At 44.0% G+C, this 19,633-nt stretch overlaps 1 protein-coding gene across 1 annotated transcript in view; it reads left to right on the top strand.

Moving 5' to 3' along the window:
* Window positions 1-17,373, top strand: part of DOC2A (double C2 domain alpha) — a 29,435-nt gene extending 12,062 nt beyond the window's left edge. The window contains exons 4-11 of the mRNA XM_032237638.1: window positions 2,834-2,908; window positions 12,202-12,311; window positions 12,426-12,552; window positions 13,354-13,419; window positions 14,746-14,903; window positions 15,379-15,460; window positions 15,567-15,663; window positions 17,050-17,373. Of these exons, the coding sequence (XP_032093529.1) occupies window positions 2,834-2,908; window positions 12,202-12,311; window positions 12,426-12,552; window positions 13,354-13,419; window positions 14,746-14,903; window positions 15,379-15,460; window positions 15,567-15,663; window positions 17,050-17,189 (855 nt within the window). The 3' untranslated portion in view covers window positions 17,190-17,373. The remainder of the gene's footprint in view (window positions 1-2,833; window positions 2,909-12,201; window positions 12,312-12,425; window positions 12,553-13,353; window positions 13,420-14,745; window positions 14,904-15,378; window positions 15,461-15,566; window positions 15,664-17,049) is intronic.
* Window positions 17,374-19,633: the final 2,260 nt, after the last annotated feature.

Raw genomic sequence — 19,633 nt, 5'->3', positions numbered from 1 at the left:
GTGGAAACTAATCAAGGAGAGAAGCAACTTGGAACCGAGGAGAAATTTTCTGACAGTTAGAACAATTAATCAATGGAACAACTCACCTCCAGAAGTTGTGAATGCTCCAACACTGGAAGTTTTTAAGAATAGATTGGATAACCATCTACCTAAAATGGTATATGGTTTCCTTCCTAAGCAGGGAGTTGGACTAGAAGACCTCCAAGGTCCCTTCCAACTCTGTTATTTTATTCTATTTGTACAAGGAACAGTTACGGGAACTAGGTATGTCTTGTCTAATAAAGAGAAGGATTAGCAGGGATATGATAGTTGTCTTCCAGTACTCGAGGGGCTGCCACAGAGAAGTGGACATTGATTTATTCTCCAAAGCTCCAGAATGCAAGAGCAAAAGCAATGTTTGGAAACTTATTAAAGAGAGATCCAACATACGAGTAAGGAGAAATTTCTTCACAGTGAGAACAGCCACTCAATAGAACCAGGGGTGGGCTGCTATGAGTTTGCCCAGGTTTGGGAGAACCCATAGCTAATATTATGGCCAGTTCTGAAAACCTCCAAATCCCATCCCTGGCTGCCCTGCCCACCCCTCCCCTCCCTTCCCAGGAGTCTCTCCCCCACGCAGAGGCTCAGGTAGGGGGGAGGGGAAAACGGGCTTCCCAGATGTTCTGGAAGGTTGGAAATGGGCCCATTTCCAGCATCCGTAGGGTCTCCGGAGCCTGGGGGAAGCAGTTTTTGCCCTCCCAGAGTCTCAAGGAAAGCCTCCAAAGTCTGGGGAGGCTGAAAATGCCTCAACTGTGGTGCAGGAGGCTGAGTAGGCCATGTTCACCATGGCCACGCCCACCCAGCAACCGGGCAGAGAACCCGTTGCTGAAATGTTTGAAGCCCACCCCTGAATAGAACGGCTTACTTTGAGAAGTTGTGGGAGACCCATCACTGAAGGTTTCCAAGACAACCCTTTGATCTGGATGGTGTAAAGTCTCCTGCCTAGAGCAGGAGGTTAGATTAGAAGATCTCTGGAGTCCTTCCAGCCCTATATTCTATGCTCTTAACACCACCACCCCGGCCTATTCCAGGGTGGAAGCCTTAATCCTTCATTCTCTTAACAGACTATGCAGTTTTCGCTTTTGCCTATGAAGAGCCCTCCTTCTCCTCCTCCAGTTCAGAACTGAAGAAAGTACAGGTAGTCCTCAACTATGACAACAATTGGGATCAAAATTTCCACTGCTAAGCAAGGCAATTTGTGAAATGAGTTGCACCTCATTTTACAACCTTTTTTGCCACACATTAAGTGAATCCAGATCCCTACTCCAGCCCCATTGGCTTTGCTTGTTGAAAGCTCACAAATGGTGATCTTGTGATTCCCCCATGCAGCAATTGTCGTAAATATATGCCGGTTGCCAATACCTGAATTTTGATCACATGACTGTGTGGTTGCTGCAGTGGTCATAAGTGTGAGGAATTATCTTCTTTTTTTTTTCCAATGCCGTTGTAACTTTGAACAGTTGCTAAACCCTACCATCACACTGCACTACATGCAAGCAACAACTTCTCTCTCTCTCCCTCTCTCTCTCTCTCTCTCTCTCACACACACAGCCTTTGTTCCTTTTTTTCTTTCTCAATCTTTTTTTTTTCCTGTTAGTCTTTTCTTCCCCTTTCTAAATTGCAGATTTCTTAGGGAAAAAACAAACAGCAAAAGCTCCTCTTTTCTCCCCCCCCAAAAAAGGCTGCCTGTGGAGAAAAGACAAAGATACCCTTCATCGGAAACCTGAACCTCTCTCTTGCGGAAGTATTTTAATAAATAAATCCTGCCACCCTCCCCTTTAATCAGCAAGTAATTTCGAGGAAAGGATCAAGCTGACTTTACCACTTACAACACTTAAGAGCTGAACTGAAATTAGCCCAGAGTATCACATCCATCAAGTGGATTTGGAAACTACTAGCAGGCATGTGCAGATGAATCTTTACCTTTAGGGACATGGTATCTCAGTGGCTAAGACACTGAGCTTGTCAATCAGAAAAGTTGGCAGTTCAGCGGTTTGAATCCCTAGTGCCGCATAATGGAGTGAGCTCCCAGTACTTGTCCCAGCTTCTGCCAACCCAGCAGTTCGAAAGCATGTAAAAAATGCAAGTAGAAAAATAGGGACCATATTTGGTGGGAAGGTAACAAGCGTTCCATGTGCCTTCAGGGTTTAGTCATGCTGGCCACATGATTATGGAGATGTCTTCAGACAGCACTGGCTCTTTGGCTTTGAAATGGAGATGAGCACTACCCCCTAGAGTCGGGAACGACTAGCACATATGTGCGAGGGGAACCTTTATCTTTACCTATCACATCCATAAAGTGGAGTCGGGACGCAAATGTCTACTTTTGAGTGGGAATTTTTTAATCTTGAGAAGGGTGGAGAACTTTCTACAGGCCTCCAAATATGTGGAGATGCCGAAAGAATGTCGAAGGATAATCAAAAAGTGCTTTTTCTGGAGGAAACTGGATTTTCTTGTTTTTGTTTCTTTGAAGATGTTTCATTTTTCATTGAAGAAGCTTCTTCAGCTCTGAAGAAGCAGTGTAGGGAATGGAAGGATTTATATTCCTTGCAGACAAGGAAATGGCCAGCTGTCTGCAAGGAATATAAATCCTTCCATTCCTCACTATCCTGTCAGAACTGACGAAGCTTCTTGGATGAGAAGCGAAAAAGAAAAAAAGAAAGAAAGAAAGCCCAGTTGTCTCCAGAAAAAGCACCTTTGGGACAACTATGACCTGGATGATTGAGAATCTCTACAGATTTTTACGAAGCATAAATAGAGTGGAATTAATGCTCATGTTTTTTTCCCCCCACAGGGACTGAAGCCAATGGATTTTAATGGCTTGGCTGACCCTTATGTCAAACTACATCTCCTTCCAGGTGCTTGTAAGGTAAGCCGGGGGGGGGGATGTTCTGCCAGAAGGGGGTCAAACAGGTCCCATGCTGGCTACAAGCATGTGATTGAAGCCCTGAACTTCATTCGTATCCAGCATGACATAAAAGGGTCACCGATTTGATGGGTTTTTTTACTCTTGTGTGGATACCTTTGGTAAGCACAGTCTCCAATTTACATCCCTGTTATTGTGTCTCAATTCTGGTCCCACATAGCCACAAAACCTTGTGTGAGTATATAATACCAAGACTCCTTCAATACAAGCTTGACTCCTTACATGTGCATTACATGTTGGTTTTGGGAGGGGAACAATATGGAAGCAGCCTTGTCCTTCTCTTGGGGTGCTTGTCCAACTACCCAGATGTTGCTGGCTTCTTGGAGATTGAAAATGGGGACAATGGTTTGGTCTAGTGGGGAAGGCACCAGGCTAGAAACCAGGGGACAGGGAATTCTAGTTCTACTTTAGACATGAAAGCTGGCTGGATGACTTTGGGCCAATCATGAGGATTCTGTGAGTTTTAGTCCCATCTTTGGCTCAAAAGCTATCTCGATGACTTTGGGCAAGTTACCAGGAGACTGAGAGATCTAGTCCTGCCTTAGGCATGAAAGCTGCCTGGCCAATCACCAGGTTTAGTCTCTACTCCTGCTTTAAGGATGAGAGCCAACTAGGTGGGTGACTTTGGGCCAATTAGCTGTGCTGGCCTGCCTCCCAGCACAGCTAATTCACAGGATTGTTGTCCTGGGGGGATATAGGAAAGAATATTAGGTATGCTTGCCTCTTTGAGTTATGGATAAAAATCATAAAGGCAGGATATAAATAAACAAATATCTCAAAATTAGTAATCTAGCACATTTGTCCATCCTTCCTGCTGTCAAAAAAAAAGCACCCACCTCCCCTGTCTGTCACACAGCTCTGGAAAGAGAATTAAGATCTTGATTTAATGCACTTAGAAATTAAATGGGAACTGAAGAAAAAGTCTCCAGTGGTCAGGATTTCTGTAATGCAATATTTCTCAATCTTCACAGTTTAAAGCTTTGCTAACTTGAGAATTCTGGAAGTTGAAATCCATCCCTTTTCAAGTTGCTAAAGCTATGAAACACTGCTGTAATCTAAGTCCCCTTTCTTTCAATAAATCCAATTAAAGAAAAATTCATCAAAGTCTTTTTCGTTGCTAGGATTTTGATTTAGACAGTTTAGAGCTCAGCTGCAGGACCAGAAAAGCCAAAACAGCAGCGATAACCATGCAATTGAAGCCCCATCCCTTCTTTGGATATGTCACAGACATTTTTAAAAGGAAGAACTTCAATTGCAAGGCAGTGGCTGCCATCTCTGAATTTTTGACCGCCTCCCTGAAGATCCTTGGAGATCTTCTTACCATCTCCCATCTGACCCGAACTCATCCTGCTTAAGTTTTCAAAACCAGCTAAAGTGTAATAGGTGAATTGAATTGAATTGAATTTATTGCATTTAATGCAATAAATTGGATTGCGGCTCACAATCCAAGTCAGGGAAGGGGGTACAGATAAGGGATAAAAAAAAAAATCGAACAGAACAATACACAATTTAAAAGCACACAACAACCATACCATTCGAGGGGGGGGGGCAAAAGCTCTTTAGCCCCAGGCCTGTCGGAACAGCCAGGTTTTAAGGGCTTTGCGGAAGGCCTGGAGGGTGAGGGTTCGAATCTCCACAGGGAGCTCATTCCAGAGGGTCGGAGCAGCCACAGAAAAGGCTCTCCTCCAGGTAGTAGCCAGTCGGCATTGGCCGGCGGATGGAATTCAGAGGAGGCCTAATCTGTGGGATCTGATCGGTCTATTGGAGGTAATTGGCAGCAGGCGGTCTCTCAAGTACCCAGGTCCAATACTATGAAGGGCTTTATAAGTGACGACTAGCGCCTTGAAGCGTATCCGAACACCAATAGGCAGCCAGTGCAGCTCGCGGAGGATAGGTGTTATGTGGATGAACCGAGGTGCACCCACGATCGCTCGCGCGGCTGCATTCTGGACAAGCTGAAGTCTCCGAATGCTCTTCAAGGGCTGCCCCATGTAGAGCACGTTGCAGTAGTCTAGTCTAGAGGTCACAAGGGCACGAGGTGCAGCCATCTAGCAGTGTGTGTGTATATGTATGAGTGACATTGGCATAGAAGCGGGTGAGGATAAACCTTATCTTGCACGTTAAACATTCTGAATGAGCGATATAATTTGCCATGTATATTACCTGTTGATAAGCCTATCTGCAGATAAGCTAATCCTTCCATTTTTAACTAAAACACCAGGAAAAATGTGCCACCTGTGGATAAACTGATGCTCAAAATGTTTATATGTATTGGCTTATCCATGGATAATCCACAGATTATCCACTTCTCAGAGTATTTTGATTAAAATTTCAAGGGTCATCTTATCTGTGGATGGGCTTATCCGTGAACATATGTATTTATTTATCAAATTTACATAGCTGCCCATCTCACCAAATGTGACTCTGGGCAGTGTACAATTATTAAATTTGTAAAAATGTCAATAAAAACAAGCATATAAGTATACAAAATATCAACATTAAGAAAATGTATGTATTAATCAAATTTATATAGCTTCCTATCTCAAGAAAAATGACCCTATATACAGGATATATGCACACTTTTGTCCTGTACTATATATGGAAGTATACTTTAAATATAGGAGATACAGGTACTTTTAAAAAGTATATGTAAAAATATATAGTAGTCTCACAGATACACTCCATCCATGGATAAGTAAAATTCAATTTTGGGGGTGCATTTTGGCACCAAAAATTCTCAGTTTATTCCTAGTGCACTGGTAGTCCTCAACTTACAACCACAATTGACCCCAAAATTTCTGTTGCTAAGCAAGACATTTGTTAATCGAGTTTTGCCCCATTTTCTTGTCACAATTAAGAGAATCACTGCAATTGTTAAGTTAGTAGCTAAAAGGCTGTTCTCTGGAGCCTGAGGGATGATAACAAGGCCCCGCAGGAAGAAAGCTGCAGGCCATCTCTCTTTAAGCTGGTCAGCTGCTTTCTGAGGCACAGGTAATCCTCAACCTATGACCACAACTGAGCCCAAAATTTCCTTTGCTAAGCAAGATAGTTGTTAAGTGAGTTTTGCCCATTTTATGACCTTTCTTGCCTCAGTGGTTTAAGTGAATCACTGCAGTTCACGAGTGGGATCCTACTGGTGCAATACCCAGTTCACAACCCTGAGTGCGCCTTAGAAGGCCAGATCCTGAAGATGAAACTCAAGTACTTTGGCCACTTAATGAGAAGGAAGGACTCACTCGAGAAGAGCCTAATGCTGGGCAAGATGGAGTGCAAAAGAGAACGAGGTGGTTGGATGGAGTCACTGAAGCAGTCAGTGTGAGCTTAAATGGACTCCAGACGATGGTAGAGGACAGGAAGGTCTGGAGGAACGTGGTCCATGGGGTCGTGATGGGTTGGACACGACTTCGCAACTAACAACAACAATTAATTTAAGAGCCGTGGTGGCGCAGTGGTTAGAACGCAGTACTGCAGGCTACTTCTGCTGGCTGCCGGCTGTCTGCAATTTGGCATTTCAAATCTCAGCAGGTTCAAGCAGGCTTCCATCCTTCCAAAGTGGGTAAAATGAGGACCCGGATTGTTGGGCGCAGTACACTGACTCTGTAAACTGCTTAAAGAAGGCTGTAAAGCACTGTAAAGCAATATATAAGTCTAAGTGTTATTGCTATTGCAATCTATTCATAGATTACGAAAAATGTCTTTTCTTCAAACTGTTCTTGGACTGTGAGTGTGGAGAGCACTTAGGATCATCTCCTTGTGGAGAAAAAGCTCATCCCCCGCATGTTCTCCACAGCAGCCTCCCGGGAATTCCCTCTGATGCTGAAGTTTAACGCACACAAATTTTGCATAACTTATTAGATAATAAGAGGCTTTTAAACCAGCTGTAATTGGATGTTTGGAATAAAAAAACCTCTGATTGCCGAAATTACATTATCTCAGGGCCAAAAAGTATGTGACAAGGGAATATGTGACCAGATCTTCCAAATTAATATTTATGATTATTTATGTGCGCTCAAAAATTAGCAGCCAGGATGGTAGGAAGCAGCTGGGAGGAGCAGGTGCTATAAGTTTTTGCCTGTGTTGTTTTCCCAGTCTAAATCCACCCACTTATCTTGAAGCAATTATTAGCCAAGCTGGGGGAAACAGAGAGCTGGTCTAGGTATTTCTGATCTTCTTTGTGAGGGTAACACTAGCTTTGGAATAGACATCTTGTGTGTTCTTTTCTCTCTCTTATTGGCCAAATGAAATTAGCACTTTTCCATAAAATCAAAATCACAGTGCAATCCATATCAAAGTCCTGATCAAAACTAGAGCTTCCTCTCAGGAGCTTCTACATCTGGGTTCAGCTGTTTTACTCAGGCCAAGGACAGAAGGAGCAATGTGTAATTGATTGGGGAAGGGAAAGAGATTCAGAAGTTATGAATCCCTACTAGCTATATGAGAACAAGAGGCAGAGCCTGTGGGTGGAGTCAAGAGAGCGCTCACTCCAGAATCTTTATATGTCCACAAATGATGCAAGTTTAGCCCCCTATCTAGCACCAATTTAGTGCTGACCCTTAATTGATTAGATTCTTGTGAATAGACTTGAGCAATAAATCAGCCTAACTGAAACTTAACCTATGCTCCTGATTCTTTGCACCTAACAATATCATGTGCACAGAGGGAGCAAGAAAAGAAAACAACAAATGTGGCATTTTAGCAACACAGCACAAACAGGAGTCCTGATGTGGCATGCGCAGTGGTGGGTTGCAGGAGGTACGCCCCGGTACGGGCATACTGGAGCCAGCCCGGAGTACCAGATACCGTTCCGGTACGGTGCTCCAAAGGGCCCACCCGCATGCCCGAGCTCCTTACTGGTGTTTAAAGGCTTCTGCGCTTCCGCGCAGGTGCATAGCACATACATTGCCTGCACAATGCTCTGCGGAGCAGCTGGAGCATCACGGAGTGTCATGGAGGCGCTAAGACTTGTGCGCGCCATGAGGATGCCGCTGGCCCGTTCCAACCGTACCGATTGGAACGGGATTTGCAACCCACCACTGCATGCGTGTAGGTGCAGAATTTGCACTACAAGGTTACTTTGTCATTTGAATGAAAACAGCAGATTCTGCAGACATCTGATTCCCCAGTACAGAATTCAAATCGTTTAGAGCAGGGGTGGGGAACGGAGGCCCTTTTATGACTTGTGGACTTCAACTCCCAGAATTCCTGGGGCAGCCAATTCTGGGAATTAAAGTGTACTGTACAAGTCATAAAGGGGTTATTTCCTACCTCTGGTTTAGAACTATGGTTGTATAAGGAACAATAGACCAGGTTTACACACTAACACACTAAGCCAGAAACCTTCTATTATGTATATACTACTGAAACTTTGATTCTCGTAACCTTTAACTGTGTGAAAGACAACAATTGTTAAACCAAGGTATCTCAAATGGGCTAACTTACTAAATGTGTCCAAAAATCCAGAACCCATGCCTCCCATGGAATAGAAATTTGGCAAATCTTATAAAATACTTTACGGCATAAAAATGATCATACAGCATTTTGTTGCATAATGCAAAATGTCGTAAGACCTTTCCTGTGCTGATGTTGGACTGTGCTATACAGTTCAACATGAACTTTCTTCTTTATAAATATATTTTTATTTAGCAATAGCAATAGCAGTTAGACTTATATACCGCTTCATAGGGCTTTCAGCCCTCTCTAAGCGGTTTACAGAGTCAGCATATTGTCCCCCAACAACAATCCGGGTCCTCATTTTACCCACCTCGGAAGGATGGAAGGCTGAGTCAACCCTGAGCCGGTGAGATTTGAACAGCCGAACTGCAGAACTGCAGTCAGCTGAAGTAGCCTGCAGTGCTGCATTTAACCACTGTGCCACCTCGGCTCTTCTATATTTAAAAATATAATCATAATATATTTAATGCAGCAGAGTGAGTGTCCATTCCTTGCCCAGCTCCCGCTCCCATAGCAGTTCGAAAGCATGCAAATGTGGTAGATTAATAGGTACCTCTGGTGAGAGGTTTAACAGCATTCTGTGTGCATCTGGAGTATGGTCACACTGGCCACATGACCACGGAAAATGTTTTTGGACAATGCTGGCTCCCTTGGCTGAGAAAGAGAGATGAGAACTGGGCCCAAGAGTCGGACATGAGTGGACAGGGAAATATTTACTTTTTAGAACTAAAGACAATGAGGGGAAAGGGGAAAGGGAAGGGAGAGAGGCGATAGAGGAAGGGAGCGGGGAAAGAAATGAAAAAAGAAACGAAAAGCAGTGACTTGTGACTTCTTTTGGTACAACAAGATGCATAATAAGTTATAATATCAACCTTTTAGCTCTACCAAATAGTAACTACTAGCCATTTCTATAGCAATAACCCCACTTGATTGTCAAAACTCCAAAGCCAACATTTTATTTCATTTTCCTCTTTAACACAGAAAGTCCAAAAACGGTTTCCAAGTAACCACAAAACTATTTACATTCTTATCCCTAATTAGCACAGTCAACTTCGCCATCTCCGCCTGTTCCATCAACTTTTCAATCCATTCCTCTATTGAGGGAGTTAACACTTCTTTCCATTTCTGGGCGTATAAAATTCTTGCAGCTGTCAATACGTATAGCCAGAAAGTTCATTTCCCCCCCCCGCCCCATTTCTTTATCTAATACAGGTAGTCCTCGACTTACAACAGTTCGTTTAGTGACCATTCAAAGTTGCAACGGTACTGAAAAATGTGACATGACTGTTTTTCACACTTACGACCGTTGAAGAATCCCCCACGATTCTGTGATCAAAAGTCAATGCTTGGCAACTGGTTCATATTTATGACGGTTGCAGTGTCCCAGGGTTATGATCCCCTTTTGCGACCTTCTGACAAGCAAAGTCAATGGGGAAGCCAGATTCACTTAACAATTGTGTTTATTAACTTATCAACTGCAGTGATTCACTTAACACTGTGGCAAGGCATGTCGTAATATGGGGCAAAACTAGCTTAACAAATTCTCATTTAATAACATACATTTTGGGCTCAAATGTGGTTGTAAGTTGAGGACTACCTGTAGTCTTATTAAAAAAAAGGCTTCCAGAGTAAGTCAACTTTTAAAATGTTCTAAATCAGTGTTTCTCAACCTTGTCAACTTGAAGATGTCTGGACTTCAACTCCCAGAATTCCTTAGCCAGCATTCGCTGGCTGGGGAATTCTGGGAGTTGAAGTCCAGACATCTTCAAGTTGACAAGGTTGAGAAACACTGTTCTAAATTAAATCTGTACCTTATTTTATTTTTACCTTCTAAAATGTTTAGCACAGGTGATAAAACGTGCTGTCCTTAACATGAGTTACTTTCAAGGCAGATATGTTTCTGAATTTCTCCCTGAATTTTTAGTAACTTTTCTAGTACATTGGGAGCTCTGCCAATCAACAATCTGGTAAGGAATCTGGTAAGGAAATATTTCTGAAAGGATGACACAACATGAGGGAGCTCAGCAACACAACTGCACTTAACAGCCATTTGCGCATCATTCAATCATGGGATCACATTTTGTGATGTTTTTTTGACTGTCATGACTTACGATTGTGATGGGAGCAGCTCAAAAATTGGGTTTCAAAAATTGTTCGAACCTACTCTGTGGGTGTGGCCTCCTTTGTGGGAGTGGCTTGCTGCCCATGTGACCGGATGGGAGTGGCTTGCCACCCATGTGACCGGATATGAGGATGCCGACAACACTTGTCAGAACCACCTTAAATTACCTCACACACAGCACTGCCATGCATAAGAATATGATGTAAACTTGTTTTTTAAAAGGCATCTTTGGTTTGCGTTAAAACAACTTCAGCACACGCAATGTTCTGATCGCACCACAAATGCAAGAGTCGTCCTTACCTTTCACAGAGGCACTGAGTTTTATAAATATGAGCATGATAGTGTAGAATAATCATATCCAAGGACCAGTGGTGGGTTTCAAAAAAAATTTGGAACCTCTTCTGTAGGTGTGGCCTGTTTTCCGGGTCCACTGGTGGAACCTCTTCTAAGCGGTTCGGTAGATTTGACGAACCGGTTCTACCTGGGTGCGAACTGGTAGGAACCCACCTCTGGGCCAGCTCCATTACAGTTGTAAGTTGAGAAATACCTGAGCCTTAACAGTTTAGCAGGATGAAGATAGAGAAACATTGCAAATCCATTTGTGTTTTGGTTTCCCAGTACTCAGGACAGGGAACAAGATTCAGGCTTTGCTGTACAACTACCCTCCACGACTTATCACCATCCATTTCAATGTTACACAGGCACTGGAAAAAGTTTTTCACGCTTACAGCTGTTGCAGCATCCCCATGGGTCATGTGATTAAAATTCAGATGCTTGGGTTCATATGTATGACGGTTGCAGAGCCCCCGGGTCCCAGCACTGTTTCTGACAAGGAAAGTCAATAGAGAAGCCAGGTTCACTTAATGACTGGGTTACTAACTTAACAGATGTATTGATTCACTTTAAAACTCTGACAAGAAAGGTCATAAACTGGGACATAATTCACTTAACAACTGTCTCACTTAGCAACAGAAATTTTGGGCTCAGTTATGGCCGTAAGTCGAGGATGAGCTGTAGCACTTCTCAACTGTTCTGTTGACAGCTATTTGAAGTTACAACTGCCAAAACATCTCAGGGAGGCATTTATCCGAGCGAGATATGAACAGTTTGACAGATATGGGTCAGATGTGGGAGATTCCATTCTATACCCTACAATGAGTGTCTCTGCATTTGCGGAGCGGCAGAGATAGAAGATCTGGCTCACATGCTATTTCATTGTTGCTTGTATAAGGGGTGAGAGACAGTTATCTTGGTCTACATACCAAACGAATGAGCCATTGGGATTCCCCATATCAAAACAACTTACTTTATGTGTGTCCCCAACCTGAAAATAACTTTTAACACAGCACAGGACTTAAGCAAAATGGTTTGGTTGAGATCTGCATATGTGGGACTGATTGGGGTAGATCATAAGGGTGACTCCGAAATATAATTTTACGTCATTTTATTCTATTTTACATATTTATGTATTAAATTGTATGGCATCTTATCCTATAACTATTGTATTTTACCCAACTCTGATTTTAAATTGTTTGTATAGGATTTTATTGGTGATATGTCTTTGAACCTTGTGCTTTGATATGGCCTATGGGCTAATCAATAAAGCTATAATCTAATAATCTAACTGTTCTGTTCTTCCCTTTCCATTCCTTTTTCTGTTCAGGCCAATAAATTGAAGACACGCACTCAGCACAACACTCTCAATCCAGTGTGGAACGAGGTCCTCATCTACAATGGGATAACCGCAGAGGACATGGCTCGGAAGACCCTGCGGTGAGATAAAGCCCCCCCCCCCCCCACTAATCTGGCTTCAAGTCTCAGGCCACAGGCCACCCTCCCTTCCCTCAGCATGATTCTCCATTCTCCCTCCCTGTTTCTGCCTCCCAGAATCACTGTCTGCGATGAGGATAAACTGACCCACAATGAGTTCATCGGGGAGACGCGGGTGCCACTGAGACGCCTGCGCCCTGGCCAAAAGAGGCACTTCAACCTGTGCTTAGAACGGCAACAACCGGTGAGAGCTCAATCAGAGAAGGTTGTATAGCCTGCGATGACTCGGTGATTATCTGCATTTGATTCATTAGTAAGGCTTGCAAGTTCAGAGGCATCTTTAGTTAATTTTCTTTGCTGGTCACTTTAGCTGCCTGCCACCCTCCCTCTTAAGATCCTGCCTTTCTCTAGAACTTGTGAGAGATTTCCCCCTGCCCACCCACCCCCAACCCCAAATCTCCTACTTTTTACCTGCATTTCACAACTATTTCTACCTCTTCACCAGTTAGAATGATTGAATATTCCTAGTAGATCAATGCAAAGACAAAAGGAGAAACACACAGCAACCAATGAGCCAATTTATTTCATAAATGAAATAGCTGTGCCTGGTTTAAAGTAAAAAACTGGTGGGTGAGAGAGATGATTAATCAGGATTTTACTCTTTGGGAGACAAATCTCCTCAACCCCTTGGCAATGGCTAAAGGAAAATAGGCAAGCAACCCCAATCCACATGAAGTTCCCATCATATCCAGATGTGTTGTCCTGCAAGCCATCATTCCATATCAGAGCAGGGAAATCTGCATTATAGACTCAGTGCCATTCATAGAATTCAGCTTCCTTAGGGGCAAATTAATGTAAGGTTAATTTTTCCACCACCATCGAGAGCCTCATATACAAAATGCAACATCGGTTCTAATGGGCCTATCATTAGATTTCTTCATCAATTTGTCCCATTCTCCCGCACTTCTCCAAGGGGCCTTTACACTCCTTGACTTTGCTGGGGCCCTTGTTTCAAAGCTCGCTAAATTCTCTCCTATCACAACAGCTGGCATCCCCTTCTTCTATGACTGCCGCCCTGCGTGGAATCTCCTGCTATCTGAGAGAGGTGAGAGTTTTTCTCCCATCTTACTGCCGCCCCAAAGACGGCGCCTGAAATTCCTCAGCAGAAGGGTAGGTTCAGGGATGGACCGCCTACTCCCTGCCAAGGGCTGTTGCCCCATTGGGGGAACCTACCAGCTGAGTAGCAGAGCTGGGCCAGACCTCAAACAGAGCCACCCCCCCCCCTCTGTTTCTTCCCCTCCTCCTTTCCTTGTCAACTGGCAAAGAAAAAGCTCATCCGCGGAAGTGATCTGAGTTTGCCAATTGGTCAAGAGTTCCTCCCAGGTCCTCCAATCACCTGAGTACTGGATGTGATGGCCTTCCCCCAATTTCCCTTCCCAACCCTCTTTCCTAGCAGCCCCCCCCCCCCCAACATGCAGTGAGGATGAGGGCTGGAGGTGGCTGTACGCTGACAAGGGCAATAGGCTAGCAAGAAGTTAGAAAGAGACTATCTTTGTAGCAGGAATTGGCAAAAGAAAGCCCCGCTGTTGAGAAGCCATCCCAGGCCCAGTTTTCCAAATCTGATGCCTTCCATCTGTGGCGGGAACTACAGTTCCTAGCTAGCATCACTGTCCTGGCTGGAATATTCCTTAGACGTACCTCCCACCTATTTTTATTCAGGAGTTCAAGGGGTGGATGCAGAATGCCCTTGTCCAGTTCACCCCTCCCCTCCAATAAACCTTTGGGGTACCTTGGGGTCACCCACTGAGCTTCTATAGCTGAAGTGGAATCCGGGTCTCCCTCCTCTTAGTCCAAGACCCCTCACTCTGGCATGTAGTTCAGAGCAGCTGGAAGACACTAAGATGGGGAAGGCTGTCCTGGGCTCAAGGAATTCAAAGGCCCAAGGCTGAATGCAAGGCCTTCTAAACATTTCACCTGGGTCTCAAAATATCCAAGGCCTAACTGAGGCCTAATTCACACAGCCAGCTAAGCCAGGGGTCAGCCAATGTTTCAAGCAGTGGACACCACCAAAATTATCATTTTTTTTAAATGAGAAGAACCATTAACAAATTAAATGTAGTTATTGATAAAAGAGTTTACGTTTTGCCATTCCACTCACCTTGGAGGTCATGGTGTCTGTGGGACCCCCTGCAGTAACCCATACAATGCTTTTACTTGGTTTGTGAACTCAGTTGTGGTACTTCATAAACCATGGATTGTGACCTAGCACTTTTATGCAAAGCTAGGCCATTGTGGCTTATTCAGCAAGGCATGGTTTTAAAAAATAATAATAATAATAACGTGTGAACCCAGTTGCAAAAGTTTGTTTGGGAAGGCCGGAGGGTGGGCATTTGACACAAAAGCATTCAATAGCCTTTCCTTTCCCCCCACTGCATAGTTGGAACCCCCAGCTGGCTGGGCCCTGGAAGAAAGGGGTCGCATCCTGCTCGCCCTCACATACATCTCCGAACGTCATGGATTACTGGTGTCTATTCTCCGCTGCGCCCACTTAGCTGCTATGGATGTATGCGGCTACTCGGACCCTTATGTAAAAACGTGAGAAATGCACACATACAAAGGGAAGAGAGGGGTTTCTGATCCTTGGTTGAGATCAACCATGCTTAAGGACGGTTGGGGGGGGTGGGGGTGGGGAGAAGTCTAGAGTTTTGGGGTGGGAAGGAAGAGATGTAATTTAGTCTCTCCCGTGTCTGCTACGGACGTGAAAGCCTTAGGCTCAAGAGAGGCTTTTTTCTTTAGTCTCCAGTCGATCAAGAGACCGTGTGTAATGTTCCTATTTAGGAAAGCTTTTAGAGACTCGCTTTAATAACCCTGGAATTAATGTTCAGAAGACGTCCCATTTGCTGTAGTCATTTCGCATTTTCTCTCGGTGCTTTGGATTTTACGACTTCTTGTTGAGTTTTGATGGTGGCGCTTTAGCGCTTGCACAGGCTGGTAAAAAGGAGGACAACTGTCTTTATGTACGGGCTTAATCTCCCACTCTCCTGTTCCCTCTTCTTCTCTCTTCCGGCAGCTACCTGAAGCCGGATGAAGAGAAAAAATCAAAGCATAAAACAACTGTGAAAAAGAAAACTCTAAACCCAGAGTTCAATGAGGTAAATAAAGAGGAGCCAAGGGAGGCACTATGTAATTGGGGGAATGAGGCAGGAAGGTCTGATCTTATACATTCCTAACTTTTAATGCTTATCTGCCTCATTGCAGGACTTTTTCTATGAGATTGAACAGTCAGATCTTGGTCATAAATCCTTGGAAATCACCGTTTGGGATTACGATATTGGGAAATCAAATGACTTCATTGGTGAGAAGATGGAGGAAGATAACCTAGTTTCAGGGAAGGGTCATGTAGTCTAGGAGACGCTGAGTGTGTTAATCTGGATTGAAAGACTGAGCCTTAATTCTACAAGGGCATGAAGGGAGGCGTGGGATTGAAAAATGTTAGCAACAGGTTCCCTGCCCGGTTGCTGGGTGGGCGTGGCCATGGTGGGCGTGGCCTTCCCAGCCACTTGAACCACCGCGAGGGGCTTTCCCTGATTCTCTGGGAGGGCAAAAATAGCTTCCCCCAGCTCTGGCAACCCCCCAGAGGGCGGAAACGGCCTGTTTTTGGACTTCTGATAGGCCCATTTTTCCTCACTACTCAGGCTCCGGAGATTTTTCCCGAGTCTCCAGGAGGGCAAAAACGGTCTCCCCTGGGCTCTGGAGGCCCTCCAAAAACAGGCCTGCTTTCAGACTTCCGGTACTTCGTGGAGACTCCTAGGAGGGCGGGGTAGGATGGGCGGGACCAGCGGTCCTTGCAACAACTGGTTCGCCCAAACTGGTGCGAAGTGGCTGAATCCCACCCCTGCATGAAGGGTCCTTGTTGCTCTCTTGAGCCTGGTCGTTTTCTTATAGAGGTTTCATTACGCAAACATCACTGATGTTACCTAATCATGCTGATGGTGGGTAATACTGATGATGTTACCTAGCTTGGGTAATGAAACGTCTGCAAGAAAACAACTAAGCTCAGAGAATACCAAAGACTCTTCATTTCAAACCTGAGCTACAGATACTCTCCTTTATTGGTCTACTGGGATAGCCAAGACTGTCTTGCTCCTTCGGAAAGTTCTCAGCATTCTTCTCAAGATGCTGAAAAGGACGTCCTAACAGTTACACTGATAGTAAGGCAGGAGACTATCACAGAAAGGATGCCATGCAGTGGAGACCTTGGTGCTCTCTGACCGTAGCTGTTTGCTTGCAGACATTTCATTACCAAACTAGTTGGGTAAAACTTCATCCGATGACGTCGCCTAGTTGTGTAATGACACAACTACAAGCAAACAACCCAGCTCCCAGGTCACCAAGAATTCCACAGCTCCAGCTTGAGCTAGGAAATATTCTTTTCTGGAGCTTTCACCAGCCAACTGGAGAACCAACAATTAACCAAGAGATTGCATTTGCAGACTCACAAAAAAAACCCCACATTTGTTTTTTTTTAAAAGGAAACCCAGTATCTCTCAAGAGAATTTGAGGGTGAGATGTTCAAACTTCATAGCCTCCTCCACCACTCTGTACAAGCATTTTCAATTGATTACACCGGGTGGGGGTGGACTGCAGTATCCCTGAGATCCTGCCCAGTGACAGGACTAGGAAAAAAGCAACTCCATAACCAGAAGCTCAGAAACTCCAAGAACTTCTTGTCTCGTTGCAGGTGGGGTGACCCTGGGATTAGGGGCCAGTGGGGAGTGCCGGCAACACTGGCTCTCATGCCTCCAGACTTCTGACTGCCGCCTGGAACATTGGCACACCCTCACCAACGAGCTCCCAGAATCCTCCACCTTTGGCCCTTGAGGCCCCCGTGATCCCCATAGAACTACACCCTTCTATCTTACCCGCCTGCCAAAAAAAAAAAAAACAACCGGAGGGGCCCAGCACTCAGAGGCCCCTCTTTTGCACGAGGACGTTTGCACGTTTCAAAACTACTTGTTGTGGGGAACCATTTTATGCTATGCTCTAGGGAGGCACTTACTGTAGATGGGAGGCCACACGTGGGAGGGGGGGGTTGGGGGGCAAATGCAGAAGGGCTGGAGAGCCAAGAAGAGCAAGAGGCATCCGATGGGCAGCCTTTGGAATTGCAACATGTCCCAAGCGGGCATCAGATAGGTAAAATCAAAAATAATCCCTCTGCTCTTCCGATTTTTCTCTCTCTCTCTCCCCACACCCGCCCCCTGCTCTTTTCTCTCACCTTGTAACCTAAGAGTGGTCGTGAAACGCTTCTACTTTTGTATAAATCATTTGCTGGCTGCAAAACATATTTTTTTTTAACCTTTCAAAAGGAACAAACCGGTCAAAAGGATGAAGTAATTTTAAAGTCCCCTATATTGGGTTTTTTTTTCCCTTTTTTTTTCCACACACATGGGCTCTTGTTCCTCTTAACTTAGAAATGTCAGAAGCAATTAACTGTAGTATTTCTGCACCATAAAAAAAAAGTAATAAGCGTCTGCATTGATTTTCCATATGGCTCAGTTCTTCTAATTAAGTTGCTGTTTTCAGATGCATGCTGGCTTAAGCTACGCATCCATTTTTTAATTTCTGTGTCAAGCACTCCTCATTCATCCCATCCATCCTATTGTTTCTATTTCTCTTTTGCTTTAAGTTCAGCGTCGTCCTTTTTACTTCACGTTGGCAAGCTATTCTGAAAAGATTCTGGGCACATTGAAAGTTGGGGAGGGGGAAACCAAAAATGTCAAGGCTGAAAAGAGGGTGGAGATAGAACTTTAGAATAGGCACAGAATAAAGAACTGCAGTTTTTGTTGAAGTATAAGTCTACCAACACATTTGAAATTCACATAACCTTTTCTTGCACCCCCATTAAAGTGCCACCTCACGCTTAATCGATAATAGATACCATATACTTCTCACTTTTATTTGTACCATGAATCTCCTTCTTTTTCATTATTGTTTTATATCAAATAATTTGCATTAGTCTCTTTGAATTTCATCTTCATAGTTTCAGGGCATTGAGTTTTAATCGTATCACTCAGGAGACTTAACATTAGAACTTTCAGTTCTATAAGGCTTGCAAGTTTATTAAAGATTTTATCACTTTAGCGCTGCCATTAATAAACATGGTTAGAATTGGCAGCATCATATCTCATGTCTATGCGTTTGCAGGAGATTTTTGAAGTTTCCCAGCCCTGAATCCATCCAACAGCTGGAGCTCACACACACTGAACACATTTGCCAATCAAAACACAATAGGGGACCAATCACAGAATTCCCAAGTGCCATTAAGGTAGTAAACTGGGAAAAATAATTAAGATTAGTGTGAATCAGTCTCAAATTTGACGTGCTGGTTTCAATGTGTCACTTCTCAGGGGGCCTGGAGACACTTTCATTATGTTTTAGTGAGTTCCTGATATTGTTCCAGCAAACTGGTTCCCCCTCACCTTTTTTTTTCCTATGGATCTCCTCTGCTGACACCACAATCACCCATTTTTTTCTCAAACAAGTTCAGAGAACACCTTTTAATATATACCTTAGCGGGCAATTCAACCAGCCCACAGAATCAAGCTAGAAATGTTCCCAATCTCTATATCAATCTTGAATGGGATTCATTCTAATTAAAGCGAAGTTTTCTGTAACTTTTCTTCAGACAAACGGATTGGGCAGGTATTTTTAATATTTATTTCTCCTTCCCCTAATATAATCTCTATGATTTACTTACATTTTTGGATTATCTGCTGTTCTTCTTAAGAGCCTTTCCGTAATTCTTTTTCTTCCTAAAATGTTCAGCAATTTCTTCAATGTTCTTTTCCACGCAGCCACCAGGTTTTCTCAATATCTGCCACTTTTCTCTCTCTGGAATTGCTTGCAATTGTGCCTTTTTAGATGTTCCTCATTTAGAATGTAAACACCGCTCAGTTGGCCATGATACGTTTACAGAATAGGCTTGGGGCAGTCCTAACCTGGTTTGGGGAAGAAGTTTAGAGTTGTGGAGCCTGACACTTGTACAGGGCAGATTCTGCCTTCCTTTTAGCCTGAAGTGGTCTATTACAGGCAACCAAGCTGGTGATTAAAAGGCAGAAATTAACGTTAAATGCGGAAATTACCACTTAGCTTATTCTTATTTTAATCCCTATGTGAGTGGGAGAATGGGGGAGAGTTACCATTTGAGTTTTCTTCCCGAGGGACCAAAATATCTTGGACCCCCTCAATTAAAACCACTCACTTCCTCTGAACAGCCTAGCTGTTCACCAAGAGACACGGAGTCCTCAAGTGATAAATCTGTTTGC

The sequence above is a fragment of the Thamnophis elegans genome, chromosome Z (assembly GCF_009769535.1).
Source record: "Thamnophis elegans isolate rThaEle1 chromosome Z, rThaEle1.pri, whole genome shotgun sequence".
Classification (NCBI taxonomy): domain Eukaryota; kingdom Metazoa; phylum Chordata; class Lepidosauria; order Squamata; family Colubridae; genus Thamnophis; species Thamnophis elegans.
This window is presented reverse-complemented; position numbering and strand designations above follow the sequence as displayed.